Below are 20,052 nucleotides of genomic sequence, written 5' to 3' on the forward strand. Positions count from 1 at the left end.
AAAGAAATCACTGGGAACAAAGCTAAGAGGAAAATGTTTAAACTAAAACATACCTTCTCCAATATTAGAAGTACCCCTTGTAGTTTGTTTTGGCTCACTTGAACTTAGCTGGACACTTTGTCCAAAATTCTATAAAAATAGAATATTAAATCAGAATATAATTCCATATTTAAAATTAATTATATATATTGACTTAAACTTTTATTTGCTGTTTATATTTTCAGCTTTCACTGTTCATATTATATATATTTTCTCTTTTTGGAGCAGAAATCAAGAATTACTGGAATAAGGCCTTTCTATGGTACCTAAGATTAGAAAAATGTATGTCAATTCTGGTTAATTTTCAGACTGCAATATTGTCTTGGACATTTGGAAGAAGGAAGTAAGTTGGGTGGCAATCAAAAGTACTAACTAAAGGAAAGGTAAAAAATTACTTTAAGGTTGGTTTATCATTGTAAGGGTAAGTCACAATTACTAGCTAAAAGCCTCTGATTATGGCTAATGCCAAGGATAGGTAAGTGTCTTAGATGACAAAACTTAAAACAGAAATAGCTGTCCCAATGCTGCACAGAACTGGGAAATGAGAAATATCAGAGCACTGGCAATTAGCACTCCCATTCAACACTCTGAGTGATACCAACGCTCCTTCCCGGCATATGGTCTACTTAGATTCTTTCCACTGTAAGAAATGACTGTTTCTCTTAGACAAAATTGCTGGTTTATGACTACACCTCGCCTTTGTCCAGTCTAATTCGAAGAGTAACTGATGCAGGTTTCTTCAACAGCCCTTCTTCAATAACTCTCATAGTCTTGTCTGATCTCCATTATAGACTTGAGACAACCTGGACTGAGACCCTGGCACAAAGTGGCAATTGTGCTTTTTCTATCTTTCATTGACCTCTTTTAGATTCCCTCCACATAGAAGTAATGGTTGGGAAAAATCCAGGGTGATAAAATACATTTGCTAATACAAGGTGACAGGGCTGGTGCTATAGTAACTGAATGCTTGTTTACACTCTTGAGTAAAAACAAAACTGAATCCAACCCAAAACCAAAAATCAAAACAAAACAATAAGCATGAAAAAAAATTAAACTTCAAAACTTTGTTTTGATTCAGGAACACTGATCTATTACAAACCTAAAAAGACTTTGGTAGATGTATAAATGGTGTGTGAATGGAAGATGTGTATGTGAAAGTGGACATGAAGCTTCTGGAAAGAACAGAAGTGAACTCTAAAGACAGCAAGATAGAATGCAAAGGAACAAGACACAGAAGAACAGAATAACACAGAAAAATAAAGATGAATTTAGAGAGGGCAATAATAAGGTCATTTAAAATTTAGTTTGTTCATTTTTTGTTGTAACAACTACACATTACTTTTAAATATAATATACATTAATAAAAATAAAGAAAATAAAGGTAAAAAATTTGTTCACTTTATCGATTTTGAGATGTTTGATGTGGACAACAAGGAAATTAAAAAGGAAGGACTTATTAGGCATTATTCTATTTGTAATCAGGAAGTTTGTAATTAAGTTCGTTACTAAACAGTAAAAATATATTGACAACTATATTTACATAAATAAAAAACTAAATGACTTGTTTTGCTGGTAAAATTAACTCATGGTTGATCACTCTCCATATTAATAAACATCTATATAAGAATCAATAGTTCCTACAGTATACAAATAATAGGACCCTCAAACAATTAACGTGGAATAAAAATTCTTCATAAAACACTCTATTTCCAGTTCTATTAAAAATCAGAAGTGGTATTTAAAGTAGAAACTTCAAGTGAAATGCTATTCACTCATCCATCTAGATTTTTTAATATTTTAAATTCAATCCTAAGACCTCTAGAAAATATATTTAGGTCATATTTACTTAGCTCTCAAAGAATTACCTCTGCTAATTTTTAAATCAACATGATGCTTTTTGAGTTTTATTAAGATCTCTACTTTCAAACACCACATGAAACTCCCATAATGTTGTTGACTGTTAATAGGGATATATCTATAATGAACTTCAAGGTCCCCCATAGAAGATTCTCAATGGAAAATATCTTTTAATACAGTATACCTCATACAGAGTCACTATTGATATCCCCTGAGAACTATGCAACACACTATTTTCCTTCTTGCCATGTCTTTCAGGAAGCTCAGATCCCAACAGGATATTTAAACACATGGAACTATATTAGTCTTCATGATAAGCATACTTACTTCCTTTTCTCACGGCTCTAATTTACTTTTCTTTTTTTCCCCTTTTTTAATATATATTTAAATAACTTTATTGTGAATAACCTCAGTTTTTTGCCAGACTGAACTATAAATAACAAGTAAAATAATGTGATTTCTTAAAGTTGGTTTAAAATATTCATTATAACTGATCATTTAGGTTAACTAGAATATAGCATATAAGTATAGTACAATAAGCCCCTAGCACAGATAGTCCAGGCTGCTTCACAATGGCTTTGGCTGTATCATCTATGTTGTGGTGCACAGTTTACAGGAAAAGCACAATCCTTTAAAAATAGTCTTTTTTCCAAGCAATTTTTTAGTATTGAATAGAGATTTTTACTAACACTGTACTTACATTCATCTGATCACTGTACTTCTGTCCTACAGATCCAGGGTTTTGTCTTTTTTGCTCTAAAAGACTTCTGTGCTTATTTTCAACAATTTGTTTTCTTCTGGTAACAGTAGAATCTTAAACAAATGCCAGGACAATGTCAAAATTTACAGAAGTTGAGTAGACAGTATATATCCACTGTAAACTTCCAAGTTACCTTCAAACATCACAAAAAACCCTAAATTTCATTCATTCAGTTGGCAAATTTTTATTGAGCTTCTCATATATGTACTATGCATGGCATGGTTATAATAAAGAATTAAAACAAAATCTCTGTTTTTTGAGGGGTTTATAGTTTAGAGCAGTGACCTCTAAAGTGTGGTGGTACAGTACCAGGAGAATATGCAAAATAAATCACTGTTGCACAGGAAGAACATATTAAAATTCCAATTTAAATTTATTATCTAAAAATTAGACATTTAAACTTTACTATGGTAATATATGGTTGACACTTGCACCTCTGCCACTTTGCAAGGTAAAAGTTATCTAGGAGGAAGAGTAGAGGTTCTAAGTGTGTGAGGTTGGCAGTGATATCATTCATTACTGTTCTTTTCTGTCCTTCAATGCACTAAATTTTATGTGTGCCCTGGATTTATGGATATCTTATAGGATCTGAATGAGTCCTCACAAAATGGAAAAGACACTAAAAATGACTTTTGTAGTGCTTCCATTGTATGTTTAGTGTTTTTTTATTTAAGGTGAGTGGTGGGTATGTGGATACTTATATTATTTTCTATGTTTTGTCTATGACTAATCAAAAATATAGTCTTACAAAATCATAAAGATAATGCTAATAATGCGAACACAGGTGAATAAGAAAAAGACAGAGCTGAAACACATCTTAGTCTCATTACAAACTCTTTGCCACATAATAACAATGACAGTATAGTTATATTGTAACAAAGAATCACAGATTTAAAAATTATAGAAAAATGCATATTGTGTCCTGAGATATTATCTATGGATGGTATATAGTATATGGAATCTAAAAAAAAAAAAAAAAGGTACTGATGAACCCAGTGACAGGGCAAGAATAAAGATGCAGATGTAGAGAACGGACTTGAGGATACAGGGTTGGGGGGGTGCAATGGGGAAGCTGGGATGAAGTGTGAGAGTAGCTTTGACATATATACACCACCAAATGTAAAATAGATAACTCGTGGGAAGTTCCTGCATAACATAAGGAGACAAACTTGATGACGGGTGATGGCTTAGAGGGCCAGGATAGGGAGGGTGGGAGGGAGTCACGGGAGGGTGGGGATATGTGTATAAATACAGCTGATTCATTTTGGTGTACCTCAAAAATTGGCACAGCAGTGTAAAGCAATTATATTCCAATAAAGAGCTTAAAAAATCAAATTAAAAAAAAAGGATGGTATATGTAATGAAGTCTTCATAATTGATGACATTTGAAACTAAGCATTCAGAAAATTATTAGTAATATATGAGAATTTTTGTATATTAATATATAAAATTATTTTTATAATTATTATTCTAAAATGTATGATTTAGAAAATACAAAACTTAAAAATTATTTAAAAAGTTTGTATTTTGTAACTACAAATAGAACTACCGTATGATCCAGTAATCCCATTACTGGGCATATACCCAAAGAAAACCATAATCCCAAAAGAAACTTGTACCATAATGTTTATTGCAGCACTATTTACAATAGCCAGGACATGGAAGCAACCTAAATGCCCATCAACAAATGAATGGATAAAGAAGATGTGGCATATATATACAATGGAATATTACTTAGCTATAAAAAGGGATGAGATGGAGCTATATGTAATGAGGTGGATAGACCTACAGTCTGTCATACAGAGTGAAGTAAGTCAGAAAGAGAAAGACAAATATTGTATGCTAACTCACATATACGGAATCTAAAAATGGTAATGATGAACTCAGTGACAAGAACAAGGACGCAGATACAGAGAATGGACTGGAGAACTCAAGGTTTGGGAGGGGGCAGGGGGTGACAGGGAAGCTGAGACGAAGCGAGAGAGTAGCACAGACATATATATACTACCAACTGTAAAATAGATAGTCAGTGGGAAGTTGTTGTATAACAAAGGGAGTCCAACTCGAGGATGGAAGATGCCTTAGAGGACTGGGGCGGGGAGGGTGGGGGGGACTAGAGGGGGGGGAGTCAAGGAAGGGAGGGAATACGGGGATATGTGTATAAAAACAGATGACTGAACTTGGTGTACCCCCCCCAAAAAAATAAAAATAAATAAATAAATAAATAATAAAAAAAAGAAAAAAAAGTTTGTATTTTGTATCTCATTAAAAAATTCTATTTCTGGTTAAGGTCCTTAAAGTATATATTTGTACAATAATACATGTATATAGCATATATATATATGATATTCGCTCAAAATTTTTGTTAATAGTGGTACAATAAAAACTCTTGGAGTGCAGTAGTCCAGAACAATGGACATAAATTTAAATGCATTACTGAAGTAAAGTGAATAAATTGTATGTGGAGATATAAACAGAGTTAAGTGAAAGCACAGAGGCTAGAGTGTCTTTGTGAGAATCAAGAAAGATTTCACAGAAGTTATATTAAGCTTGGTCTTGAAGTAATAGGTCTCTGAATAAAAGGATCTTTGAGTCAAAAGGAACATTATGTTCTAAAGCACAAAGTTACAGTGATACATAGTTAATAAGATTCTTGGTGCTAAAAGGTAGAAAATTCAGTTAGTCTGGGACATAGAATATGAGTATGTATGTAAGCACACAAATGTCTTGGGAATTACATGGGTTTGTGTATCTGTGCTTTTGTGATAAGAGTTCAGGTAAGAAAAAACATACAAATATTTTTAGCCCTGAAATTATGTACTGAAAGAACACGAGTACTATATCTAATTTATGTTACCATAGCTAATACATATTTTTTTCACATAATTATACATATATAGCTATACGCATACACTATAAGTAAATGTCTACATCTATATAACAGCAAAGACACAAAGGCTTCCAACTTTCAAGAAAGTTGGCTAGTAATTGAACATCTGACCTTTTAGAGTAAGAAATAATAACATAATTCTAGCTTAACATGTTGAGCATTTATAATTGCCCAGGCATTGTTTTAAACTAGAGGCACTATTATCATCACACTTTTTACAGATAAAGAAATTAAGGCACAGGAGAGGGTTAGTAACTTAACCAAGGTCACAGAGCCAGTAAAGAGCAAAGCTGGGATTTAGCTCCAAACAGTCTTTAAAATCTAAAATTATAGCTCTTACCCTCTATACTAGTAACTTTCATTCTGATTTGACTGTGTCTCATAGAAAGATATTTTGCATTGTGACCCAGGATGTATACATAGTTTTGTGTAACTACTTACTTTTACAATATATAATGCCCTCTGGTAGTTTCTATTCTAGTACATTCTACAATTATATTTCATTTAAAAATTCTGGTCACTACTCATTAAATTGATTTCATAATCCTCTAAATGAGTCATGACCTGTAGTTTAAAAAGTACTGTACTATATTTATTCTCACCTACACGTGAATGCTAAATATGTTAAATAATAGATATGCTAAATGTTGCAGTTTATAGTGAGATCATTTGGGCACCAGTAAAGTTTTTATACTGTTTTCTATGCTAGGAATTGTCTTCCCCTAAATCTTATGAAGTCCCTATCTTTCTTTTTTATTTCTGAACAGCTTTAAAAATATCTTAAATAAAGGAAAATTAACTTAGTCACATGACTGCTGTATCAATAATTTTTCCCTTCCTTTAGCCTGTTCATAAATATTCTGGAGGCAAAATCTACCAATACTTTTGTACTTTCTTGATTTGTAGCATAATTATTTGTTTTTGATTGTTCTTTGTGTAAATGTTCAGTTTTATGGATTACTGGTTGATCCCAGGAACAGATACAAGTATATGCTTAAAACAGTTTATGTATTTGTCCCATTCACATCCATGCACTTAAATACTATTTACTAATTAATATAAGAGCTGAGAACTTTGGTATTTTTGCAAAAATAATATAGTTTTTAATGGCATCTCTGGCCAAATTTCTAGTCTCATATGAAAGTTCTAAATATGATAGTTGTACTACCATAACGCAAAATAAAGCTACTAATCTTTAGCAAAGTATTACATATTTTAAAATTTGTAGTATTCTTAATTATAAACAAAGGAAAATTCTGAAGAAGTTTACGGAATTATAGCTTTGGAAGAGATCTTAGACGTTAACTAGTGCAAACTCTTACTCACAGATCTGAATCACTCAGGGGTGGACATTCAACCTGTACTTGAATGTTTAGTGATGAGGAGCCACTACCCCATGGGCTGCCCTCCTCAATTGTTGGTGGTTTTAGCTCAAACTCTTCCTTATGTTGAGCTGAAAACATCCTTGCACTTTTTACCACTACGTTTATTTCTTTTTTCTCCTTCTTTTACATAATAAACCTTCAAACATTTGTACACAGCTATCATGTCTCTTAGGCTTGAGCTCCTTTAAATGGTCTTCAGGCCCAACCCCTCCTTCCAGGGTTGTGGCTCACCCCAGTTTGTTTATAAGCAGCCCTAAAATATATAGCCTATAATAATGTAGAGTATAGCAGTATTTCCAAAGATATGGTTATTATTGCCTAAAATTATATTGTTTCTAATAGCTATAGTAAACTTTTTTTTTTTTTTTTTGGTTTAGTTTTGTGTGGATTTTTTTCTTTTTTTAAAGAACAGTTTTCAACTAAAAGCTGGTTCTTTGAGAAGATAAACAAAATTGATAGACCATTAGCCAGACACATCCGGATAAAAAGGGAGAAGACACAAATCAACAGAATTAGAAATGAAAAAGGAGAAGTAACAACGGACACCACAGAACTACAGAAAAAAAAATAAGAGACTACTACAAGCAACTAGATGCCAATAAATTGGATAACCTGGAAGAAATGGATCAATTCTTAGAAAAGTACAATCTTCCAAGACTGAACCAGGAAGAAATAGAAAATATGAACAGACCAACCACAAGTATGGAAATTGACGCTGTGATTAAAAATCTCCCAACAAACAAAAGCCCAGGGCCAGATGGCGTCACAGGCGAGTTCTATCAAACATTTAGAGAAGAGCTAACACCTATCCTTCTCAAACTCTTCCAAAATATAGCAGAAGGAGGAGCACTCCCAAACTCATTCTACGAGGCCACCATCACCTTGATACCAAAACCAGGCAAAGATGTCACAAAAAAAGAAAATTACAGACCAATGTCACTGATGAATATAGATGCAAAAATCCTTAACAAAATACTAGCTAACAGAATCCAACAGCACATTAAAAAAATGATACACCATGATCAAGTGGGATTTGTCCCTGGGATGCAAGGATTCTTCAATATACGCAAATCAATCAATGTGATACATCATATCAACAAATTGAAGGATAAAAACCATATGATAATCTCAATAGATGCAGAAAAAGCTTTTGACAAAATCCAACACCCATTTATGATAAAAGCTCTCCAGAAAATGGGCATAGAAGGAAATTACCTCAACATAATAAAAGCCATATATGAGAAACCAAAAGCCAACATCGTTCTCAATGGGGAAAAACTGAAAGAATTCCCTCTAAGAACAGGAACAAGACCAGGGTGTCCACTCTCACCATTATTATTCAACATAGTTTTGGAAGTTTTAGCCACAGCAATCAGAGAAGAAAATGAAATAAAAGGAATCCAAATTGGAGAAGGAGTAAAATTGTCACTCTTTGCAGATGACATGATATTATACATAGAAAACCCTAAAGACTCTACCAGAAAACTGCTAGCACTAATTGATGAATTTAGTAAAGTAGCAGCATACAAAATTAACGTGCAGAAATCTCTTGCATTCCTATACACTAACAACGAAAAAGCAGAAAGAGAAATTAAGGAAACTCTCCCACTTACCATCGCAACAAAAAGAATAAAATACCTAGGAATAAACCTGCCTAAGGAGGCAAAAGACCTATATGCAGAAAACTATAAGACACTGATGAAAGAAATCAAAGATGACACAAACAGATGGAGGGACATATCATGTTCTTGGATTGGAAGAATCAACGTTGTGAAAATGGCTGTGCTACCCAAAGCAATTTACAGATTCAACGCAATCCCTATGAAATTACCAATGGCATTTTTCACAGAACTAGAACAAGAAATCTTAATGATTTGTATGGAAATGCAAAGGACCCCGAATAGCCAAAGCAAACTTAAGAAGGAAAAATGGAGTTGGTGGAATTAGTCTTCCTGACTTCAAACTATACTACAAGGCCACAGTGATCAAGACAGTATGGGACTGGCACAAAAATAGAAAGGAAGATCAATGGAACAGAATAGAGAACTCAGAGGTAAGCCCATGCACATATGGGCATCTTATCTTTGACAAAGGAGGCAAAAATATACAATGGAAAAAAGACAGCTTCGTCAACAAGTGGTGCTGGGAAAATTGGACAGCAACATGTAAAAGAATGAAATTAGAACACTTCCTAACACCATACACAAAAATAAACTCAAAATGGATTAAAGACCTAAATGGAAGGCCAGACACTATAAAACTCCTGGAGGAAAACATAGGCAGAACACTCTATGACATCCATCTAAGCAAGATCCTTTTGGACCCACCTCCTAGAATCATGGAAATAAAATCAAGAATAAACAAATGGGACCTCATGAAACTTAAAAGCTTTTTCACAGTGAAAGAAACCATAAACAAGACAAGAAGACAACACTCAGAATGGAAGAAAATACTTGCCTATAAAGCAACGGACAAAGGATTGATCTCCAAAATATACAAGTAGCTCATGCAGCTTAATACCAAAAAAGCAAATAACCCAATCCACAAATGGGCAGAAGACCTACATAGACATTTCTCCAAAGAAGACATACAGATGGCCAACAAACACATGAGAAGATGCTCAACATCACGAATCATCAGAGAAATGCAAGTCAAAGCCACAGTGAGGTACCACCTCACACCAGTCAGAATGGTCATCATCAAAAACTCTAGAAACAACAAATGTTGGAGAGGGTGCAGAGAAAAGGGAACTCTCCTGCACTGTTGGTGGGAATGTAAGTTGGTACAGCCACTATGGAAAACAGTTTGGAGGTTCCTTAAAAAAACTAAAAATAGAACTACCATATGATCCAGTAATCCCACTCCTGGGCATATACCCAGAGAAAACCATAATCCAAAAAGAAACATGTACCGTAATGTTCATTGCAGCACTATTTACAATAGCCAGGACATGGAAGCAACCTAAATGCCCATCAACAAATGAATGGATACAGAAGATGTGGATATATATACAATGGAATATTACTTAGCCATATAAAGAAATGAAATGGAGGTATATGTAATGAGGTGGAGAGACCTAGAGTCTGTCATACAGAGTGAAGCAAGCCAGAAAGAGAAAAACAAATATTGTATGCTAACTCATATATACAGAATCTAAAAAGAAAAAAAAAAAAGGTACTGATGAACCCAGTGACAAGACAAGAATAAAGATGCAGCTGCAGAGAATGGACTGGAGGACACGAGGTTGAGGGGGCAGGGGGCGAAGAGGAAGCTGGGATGAAGTGAGAGAGTAGCATAGACATATATATTCTCCCAAGTGTAAAACAGATATCCAGTGGGAAGTTGCTGTATAACAAAGGGAGATTGACTTGATGATGGGTGATGCCATAGAGGGCCAGGACAGGGAGGGTGGGAGGGAGTCGCGGGAGGGAGTGAATATGGGGATATGTGTATAAATACAGCTGACTGACTTTGGTGTACCTCATAAGGTGGTACAAGAGTGTAAAGCAAATATATTCCAATAAAGAGCCAAAAAAAAAAAAAAAAAAAAGAACAGTTTTCAAGATGGATATTTCTTCTTCTGTAAAATAAAAATAAAACAAAACAAAGGACCCACAAACTAAATAGATACAAGCAAGATACAAAAACAAAAACAAAAACCCACATTAAAATGTGTGAGTTTTATTCATCAAGAAGAGAGAAACTACAAATCACAAATTGGCAGAAAATATATGCAACACATATAACTGATGCAGAATCCTAGAATATATAAGGAACTTTTTCCAATAAGGGAAACAACCCCCTAGCCCAGAACCCAAGAGCAGACAGTTCACGAAAGAGTAAATGCAAATAGTGCATAAACATATGAAAAATGCTCAGTTCATTAGTAACCAGGGCAATACAAATTGTTATCATTAGACACCATTTTTCACCTATATGATTGACAACAGTAAAAAGTCTGACCATTGGAGTTTTGGTGAGCATGTAGTAAAGGGGACTTTCATATATTGCTCTGGAAAATAATTTGGCATTCCCTATTGAAATACACTTAACCTAGTTGAAAATACACATACTCTATGACCCAGCAACATGTTTATCAGTAGATATACAAAACTGTTCCCAGAACAGGATTCATAAAAGCAAGAAACTGAACACAACCCAAATGTCCAGTAATAGGAGAATGAAAAATTTTTATATAATGTAATACAGCAATTTTAATGAAATGTAATACAAAAACAAATACAAATAAAGTATGGCTAAACTAATCAATAATGAATTCAAAACCAAAATTGACTGAAAAAAGCAAATCATAGAAGTATATAGATGAAATGGTTCCATTTATATGAGTTACAATAGTAGGCAAAACTAAACAAATATATTGTTTGAGATACATTTTACACATGGTAAAATTATAAAGAAAAGCATGGAATAATTAACACAATTCTATTGCATCATTTTGTAAGAGAGGAGGGGGATGCAATTAAGGAGAAGCATGTGAAATTTCAACAGTACTAGTGACTTCCTATTTCTGAAACTGGGCATTGGGCACAGGGTTCTTTTATTATTAGTCTTTAACTTGTTCTTGTACATTATATACATTATTTGTATGTAAGATATACTTTACAATTGAGAAGCTTTAAAAAGTATATTGAGTGCAATTATCTCTGCTAAACCAAACTTTATTAGTTAGTAAAGATGATTTTAAATCTTCATGCCAGTCTTCATTTTATTAATCACTTCTGCACTTTCCACAAACTGTATAGATGAATGTACTATTTTTTAAAATGTATATCACTGAAAAATCTGGTTATTCAGGGTTTTAAAAATTTAATTTATATTCTCCAGCTTTATTGAAATATTGACAATATAACATATTTAAGTTTAAGGTATACAATGTGATTAGTAGATATACATATATATTTCAAAATAATCACCACAATAAGGTTATCTCCATCTCCTCACAGAGAGGGTTTTGTTTTGTTTTTTAAAACATGCATAATAGCTAAGTAATTAAGAGCACAGATGCTAGAGACAGAATGCCTGCATTTTAATCCTGGCTCTGCCATTTATACTAGTTATGTGACTTAACACAAGTTATTAGTCCTCTCACTGCTTCAGTTTCCTCATTTATAAAATGGGAGTAATATTATTTACTCACAGTTATTGAGAGCATTAAATTTGTTCCTGCATGTAAAGTGTTTAGAATAGTGATTGGCACACAGTAAGTGCTATCTAATTTTTATCTAAAATAATTTGCTTTAGTGTCTCTGATTACATTTCTGATCTCGTGAAAACTAGATTTATTCTAAGGTAAGAACACTGGAACTGTAATACAAAGTCCTAGCTCTGCTTTGAACTACCTGTGTCATCTTGAGCTATATAATCTCACTATTATGTGTATCAATTTCCTCATCCTTAAAATACGGGAGTTAAGCTTAATTGTATCTTTGATCTTTTCTAGTAATCAATTTTTTGATTCCTTGAAGATATTTTTAATACTTTCTAGAAAAAAAAAACACATTCCTTTTGAAATCAGATTTCAAAGGATTTGATATGCCAACATCACTTGGCTTTTTAAAAAACTGAAGTATAACCACCTATAGAAACATTCACAAATTATAAGTATACAGATTCTGTGGACACACCCAGCTTGCACAGACACCCAAGTCAGGAAATAGAACTTTACCAGCACTGAAAAAGCTTTCCTTATTACCTGTTTCCATATACCCCGATCCATAGTTTTACCTATTCTTCAACCTCATAGAAATGGAATATAATATGCATTTTAATAACTGGCTTCTTTTGCCCAATATCATGGTGTGAGATTCATTCATATTACTATTTCTTAGCAGTGCCTGATTCATTTTTTATTATGTTATTTTATTGAATGAATAAATTTCCCTTTATATATTGTAGTACTGAAGAACATTTGAGATAATTCTAGATCATGGCTATAAAGCTGCTATGAAAGTTCTTATACATATCTTTTGTTTTACATATGAATGAATTTCTGACACACACACATATACACACACACACATCTGCTGGTCTGGAATTGCTAGTTCTAAGGATATGCATATGTTCAAATTTAGTAGATGTCAGTTTCCAGGTGTTACACAACTTTGTTAATACTTAGTATTGTATTTTAAAAATTTTAGCCATTCTGATAATGTGTGTGTAGTTGTATCTAATTGTTTTAATGTGAATTTTTCTGAGGGCTGAAGCTCTTTCCACATTTTATTGACCATTTGGCTATCCTCCTTTATGAAGGGTGTGATGGTCTTTTTGATGTGTCACCTGTCTACAGTCCCCAGTTATTCAATCAAATACTAATGTGTTGCTGTGAAGGTATTTTGTAGATGTTATTAAAGTCTATAATTGGTTTGCTTTAAGTAAAGGAGATTATGCTAGATAATCTGTGTGCGCCTGAGTCAATCAATTCAAAGGCCCCCAAAGCAAGCTTTCTTCAGAGAATACAAAATTCTGCCTGTCAGTGGCAACATCTGTCTGTTCCTGCCCTTCCTCCCGGCCTGCCCAAAGAATTTCAGACTTGCCCAGATTTAGCCCCCTCCCCACATTTATGTAAGCCAATCTACTGCACTAAATCTTAACATATCTTACTGGTTCTGTTTCTCTGCTTCAAACCTGACTGATATAATTGGGTTGTCTTTTTCTTATTGATTGTAGGATTTCTTTATATATTCTGGATATGAGCTCTTTTTTGGTATTATGCATTATAACTATCTTCTTTCACTCTATAGTTTGCCTTTTTAATATTTTAATGGTGTTTTGGATGAAAAAAGTTTCAATCTTCTCCTTAATGGTTAGTCCTTTCTATGTCTGTGTAAAAAATCTCTGCCCATCCCCAAATCATAAGCATATTCCCTATGTTGTCTTCTAGAAGCATTTCTTTTTCACTTTCCATATTCATATATACTTGGAATTGATTTTTGTGTATGGTGTGAGGTAAGGGCCATTTTACTAATTCTGTATAATGATTCAATTGACTCAGCACCATTTAATAAAAAGACAAGTATTTTCTCCCTGCTATGCAGTACCATCTTTGCCAGAAATCAAGCATTCTAATATGTGGGTCTGTTTCTAGACTCCATTCTATTCCACTGGTGTAAATATCCTGGTACAAAAAGCATATTATAGTCAGAGAGAAGAATGTAAATTAAATTACTGATTTTAGAAGTAAAGAAGTCATTGATGTTGACCTGGTTGAGTATGAGGAAGGGAATGGGTACTTGAGGCAGAATGGTATGGATATTCATTAGAGTGAGAAAGGATTGAGAGAGATCAGGGTGTTGGATTGCTCAATCACCAGTATACTGGCAAAGACTTTTCTAACAGAGGATGAGTGTGAATCAGCTGGCAAAATCATTTTTCAGGGGAAAAGTGACTTGAGATATCAGGAGTTGGTATAGTTGAATGGCTTGGGTTTCATGGGAATAAAGTTTTTACTGAGAGTTTTGCTGGAGAGTTCTGGATATGCTAACAGAGAGCAAGATGTCCTCCACAATTGTCAACTCTGGGTACACTGAGTGTGAGAATAAAAATGACATGGCAAATAGGAAAGTAGAAAAAAATGAATAGATGCTCATTGAACTATAATCCAGTATTAGCAAAGGGTTCACTTGAAATGTTTAATATTGAAATAGTTTTGAAAAAAAAACTTGAATGATTGAATATGCAAAGTATTTAGTATTGTTAGTATTAGATTTTCTGAGTATAATTACAGTATTAAGAAGTACAGACGTATACAACAAAATAGCATGATACTGGCACAAAAACAGACACATGGAACAATGGAAGAGAATGGAGAGCCCAGAAATAAACCCACTCATTTATGGTCAGTTAACCTATGACAAAGGAGGCAAGAATGTACACTGGAGAAAAGACAGTCTCTTCAATAAGTGGTGCTGGGAAAACTGGACTGCTACATGTAAAAGAATGCAATTAGAACATTCTCTAACACTGTATACAAAAAGTCAAAATGGATTAAAGACCTAAATGTAAGACTGGAAACCATAAAACTCCCAGAAAAAAACACGTGTAACACTCTTTGAGAGAAATCATAGCAATATTTTTCTTTTGGCTTTGTCTCCTAAAGCAAAGGAAATAAGAGCAAAAACAAACAAATAGGGTCTCATTAAACTTAAAAGCTTTTGTACAGCAAAGGAAAGTATCAAAAAAATGAAAAAAAAAACTTATGAATGGGAGAAAATACTTGTAAATGATATGATCAATAAGGGGTTAATATTTAAAATATATAAACAGCTCATACAACTCAACAGCAAAAATACCCCAAAAAACTCAATCAAAAAACAAACAAACAAAAAACAGGCAGAAGACCTGCACAAACATTTTTCCAAAGAAGGCATGTGGATGGCCAACAGGCATATGAAAAGATGCTCAACATCACTCTCAAATTAATTGAGAAATGCAAATCAAAACCACAATGAGGTATCACCTCACACCTGTCAGAATGGCTACCACCAAAAAGTCTACAAATAACAAATGTTGAAGAGGATGTAGAGAAAAGGGAACCCTTGTACACTGTTGGTGGGAATGTAAATTGGTGCAGTCACTATGGAAAACAGTATGAAAGTTCCTCAAAAAACTAAAAATAGAACTACTATATGATCCAGCACTTCCACTCCTTGATATATATCTGATGAAAATAAAAACACTAATTTGAAAAGCTACTTGTAGCCCAATGTTCATAGCAGCGTTATTTGCAATAGCCAGGATATGAAAGCAATGCATAATGGAATATTAGCCATAGAAAAGAACGAGATTCTGCCACTTGCAATAACATAGATGGACCAAAAGAATATTATGCTTAGTGAAATAAGCCAGACAAAGACAAATACTCTATTGTTATCAGTTATATGTGGAATCTAAAAAATAAAACAAATGAGTGTACATAACAAAACAGACTCACAGATATAGAGAACAAACTAGTGGTTACCAGTGGGAAGAGGGAATGGGGGAGGGGCAAGACAGGGGTATGGAATTAAGAAATACAAACTATTATGTATAAAATAGATAAGCAACAAGAATATATTGTACAGCACAGGAAAATATAGCTATTATTTTCAATAACCTGAAATAAAGTATAATCTATAAAAATACTGAATCACTATGATGTACACCTGAAGCTAATATAATATTGTAAATCAACTATACTTCAATAAAAACAAAACAATGAACAAAAAAAGAAGCATAGACATATACAACAATTTCAATATTTCTATTTCTTTAAAAACATGGCAAAAAATGTTAAAATTCTTTACAGTTTCCAGTGTTCCTTTTACAAAGACTGCTAAGAACTATCTACTTTGATTAAATGTTAGAAAAACATTGGTTTCTTAGATTTTATATATATATATATTTATCAGAGAAGGAGAACATAATTTTCATATGTTACCCTTTTATGTTTAAGCTATTGGGAAACTATGTTTCCTTATATTTTTCCTGATTAGCTCAAACTCTGATATATGTTTGCTTAATAATTATATTTATTACATAGTTTTAGTAGAAAAATCATGGGACAGATATTTGAATGAAAATACCATTTAAAAAAAAAAAGAAAATGCCATTTTTACTCTTGCCTAGCTCTTGACCTTGGGCAATTCTATTTCCTTCTTTGCAAAATGAGATTTTTGTCAGGGTTATTTGTCAGGGTTGCTGTGAGGTTTAAATGAGACAATATGTATAAAGCACTTAGCACTATAATTGGCACAGAGTAGGAATTCAGAAAAGGTAACCATCATAATTTATTTACCATAATTTCCTTTAAAATATCAAATCAACAAGATGCTTTCATTTTTTGGAAGTAGTGTGAAAACTAAAGTTACGTTTGAAGTGGCTAGATACAAAGAAAAAGAAACCTTTAGTGAGATAATACTTAAAAATTTAGGTTTAGATTAGAGTCTTCGCATTTAACTTCCCATCTGCTAATATGGCTTGTGTCCATTCAATTCAAGAAAAGATTCGGTGCCTACTAAGTGTTAGGCACTGTTATAACCTGGGGATAAGGTGAAGAATTACAAAAAAGTCTCTTGTCCTTAAAATCTCATGGTCTAACTGAAGAAGGCTTTAAATATTAAGTTTAAACAAACTCCCTCATTATATCTTCTTACCTTTGGGAAAAGAAAAAAGGTGCTTTTCTGATTGTTTCCCAATTCTAATCTATTTCTGAATAGGCAACTGATTTCCACTGGTAGGAAAATTTATGGATTTATAGTCTATTCCCTTAGAGGAAAGTAGCTTCATGAGGAGTCAACCAGTTACTAAGGGCAATGGCACAATACAGGGAATTACTTTTCAAAAATGTTTAAAGGAATGCTATCATCTTTTCTCCATATGAAACCCTACATACCTAACAGACAAAAGTAGAGCTGTTACTCTTTTGGAAAGGGAATGAGAGGGTTAGGCACACCTATCATTAGCTTATAACAAATTTGACAAACATTTTAAAGAATAAAGAAAAGTATTATAATCACATTTATTCACCCATTTAGAATAATTTAAACAATATTTTTCACTGTGCTTACTTTGATGGAAATTTTGACTGCAATACTGGGGTAATAATAGAATGATACGGGATAAGAATCAAACTGAATTCTTTGTCTTCCCTCTTTTAAACTAACATGAAAAATCATGGAAAAAATGGAGGTTGGCAAAAGTTTCTAGTTTTAGTTGAGCAAAGGTTGGATCATTCGCTTAAAAGCAATAGCTACTAGATAGACAAGGGTACAACATTAAGGGTGATAAGTTATTTATATAAAGCTGTAATTATTTAATATTACTATCTTATAAGGTGCACATGCCATATCTCAATAAGAAGATGTTCACATGAATTTAAAAACTTGTTCATTTTACCTATAAAACTATATAAATTTATTCTTACCAGCAGCCTTTTCATTTTGACCCAGACTATTATGCTGTCTTTTCCACAAGGGGACAAATTCTTCTTTAGTAGTTTTAAGAGTCACAGAGGGATGACTTTCTTCATATATTGGACATCTTTGGGTGTAATATAACATCCCATCTTGCTGGGCAGCCATTTGACTGCCATGGTTTATTTTTGCTAAAGTTTGGCACTCAGAAGAACAATATGGTAGAGATGGCATCACAGTGACTAAGTTGGAACAAACATGTGAGAGTGGAAGACTACTTTCTTGATTCCACTGATTTAACTTGTGTTCTGTTGGAAGCACATGTTTTGAATTAAAGTAGTTACATGTACTGCTATTTTGAGAATTGTCAGGCATTATAGATTGACACTGAGATACCTGTATATTTTTACAACTTCTAATATTTAATTGATATTTAGGAGGAGGATGAGGTACAATTAATTTACCCTGAGTTTGTAAAAAGATGTTGGCTTTGCGCACAGACTGTGGTCGAACAATCGTGCCTCTTCTGTTTGTATACAAAAAGCCTGATTGGACTTTGGCCGATCTTGTTCTTCTAATTACTTTTACTCCACCCCTTTGCGGATTAGTTTTCTGAGTTTTAGAATCACCATTATTTACCAGGGATTTACTGTCCTCTTCTTTTGAGTCTAGCCAGGCTTGTTTAGCAATGCTATAACCTGAAGGTATGAAACAGTTCAAAGGCATGTGGTTTATTCCAGATCCTCCTAAAGCAGTGACATTTTCAGAGATAAAATCAACCTTGTTTTTTTTTTTATCAGCAGAATTCACAGCAGAAGCAGGAACACTAGTTATGTTGCTGACAGCACAACTTTTAGTTTGAATGTGGAATGGCTGAGACCACTTTTGAGATATTCCTATTATATTCTTCAGTGAATCATTATCTTCAACATTTTTTTCTGTATCTCCAGTTTCATCAAACCATCTCAGTTTTTTGATAGTCTTTGGAATTTCTGCATTTTTCCCTTTTTCTTTTGTTAATTCAATACTATCTCTGATATCTGCTGCTTTTTGATTTCCTAACTTAAAACCTTGGTTTGTAACTAGTGCCTTAAAATAATCATGTTCGTATTTAGATTCTTTCTTTAAAATACTTTTAAGAAACCTCACACCATTTCTCTCATGAATATTGTATTTCATTTTCTTGTGCTGACCAACTAAGTCACAATTAGAAATTATATTAGACAATGATATTGATGCTTCAGCTATTTTCTGTTTTTTATCTTTTGAACCAGAGTTTTGAGGTATACAGGCAGCTTGAAAATTATCTGAAAATAAAGACAACTCTTCCTCATTACAGTTAAAATATTTTATCTTTTCATCTTTAGCGTCTTTCATTTCCCCTAACTTATCAGAACACAGCACTGGGTTGATTTCTTTTACATGTATACTGTTTTTTGGTAAAGGCCTAGCTGATTGTGCATTCGATGGCAAAACTAAAGGCGTTGCCACAGGCACAAATGAAGTAGGAACTGAAGTAGTTCTATTTTCTTGAGTCAATTCAGAATATTTCTCTTGGTCTGAAATTGTTGCCATTTCCTGAATTAAAGAATCTGGAGTGGCCCAGGCTTTGCTGAATTTAAATGTTGGGCTCTCAGTAACTGATGGTCTCTCCCTTTTGAATGCTCCAGAAGTGGTGTCAGTTGTCCTCATAGCACTAGTTTCCGAGATCTTTTTGCTTTTTTTATCTTTTACAAAGATGGGTGGACTATACACAAAGGTTGGTGAATTGTTAACAGTATTTGTGGCTCTTTCCATAGTTCTACTCAGAGCAGATGGATCTTGTTCTTTACTATTCAAACATTTACGTGAAGGTATAACATTTGGTTTACTTAAAGTATCTGAGAAAGGTGTGACAGTCTGAGTGTTTGGATCATCTAAATTTATAAGCCAATTATTTATATGTTGAGTTTTAGACAATGGCAGCTTATCTTCTTCAAAGCAGCTTAGATTAGTTGATTGCAGGTTTGCTGATTTGAGGGAAATAGAGTTCTGCTGCTGGACTGATGTGGAAGGCTCCTTATTAAGTGTTAAATATATTTCTTCACGTTCCCCAGCCTCAAGACTGTCTATACTTGAGAGGGTTTCAGAATTTGTTATCTGATTAACTTCATCACAAAATTTCTGAAAGAAAGAAAAAAAAGAACATTGTTTTATAGCTTAGAAAATTTT

The 20,052-nt window shown here is 33.4% G+C and overlaps 1 protein-coding gene across 1 annotated transcript in view; it reads right to left on the bottom strand.

Moving 5' to 3' along the window:
- Positions 1 to 20,052, bottom strand: part of CEP126 (centrosomal protein 126) — a 129,364-nt gene that overhangs the window by 13,724 nt on the left and 95,588 nt on the right. The window contains exons 6-8 of the mRNA XM_057695482.1: positions 17,853 to 20,004; positions 2,597 to 2,709; positions 54 to 129 (exon numbers count right to left, since the gene is read on the bottom strand). Of these exons, the coding sequence (XP_057551465.1) occupies positions 54 to 129; positions 2,597 to 2,709; positions 17,853 to 20,004 (2,341 nt within the window). The remainder of the gene's footprint in view (positions 1 to 53; positions 130 to 2,596; positions 2,710 to 17,852; positions 20,005 to 20,052) is intronic.

The sequence above is a fragment of the Hippopotamus amphibius genome, chromosome 9 (genome assembly GCF_030028045.1).
Source record: "Hippopotamus amphibius kiboko isolate mHipAmp2 chromosome 9, mHipAmp2.hap2, whole genome shotgun sequence".
NCBI classification, from domain to species: Eukaryota; Metazoa; Chordata; class Mammalia; order Artiodactyla; family Hippopotamidae; genus Hippopotamus; species Hippopotamus amphibius.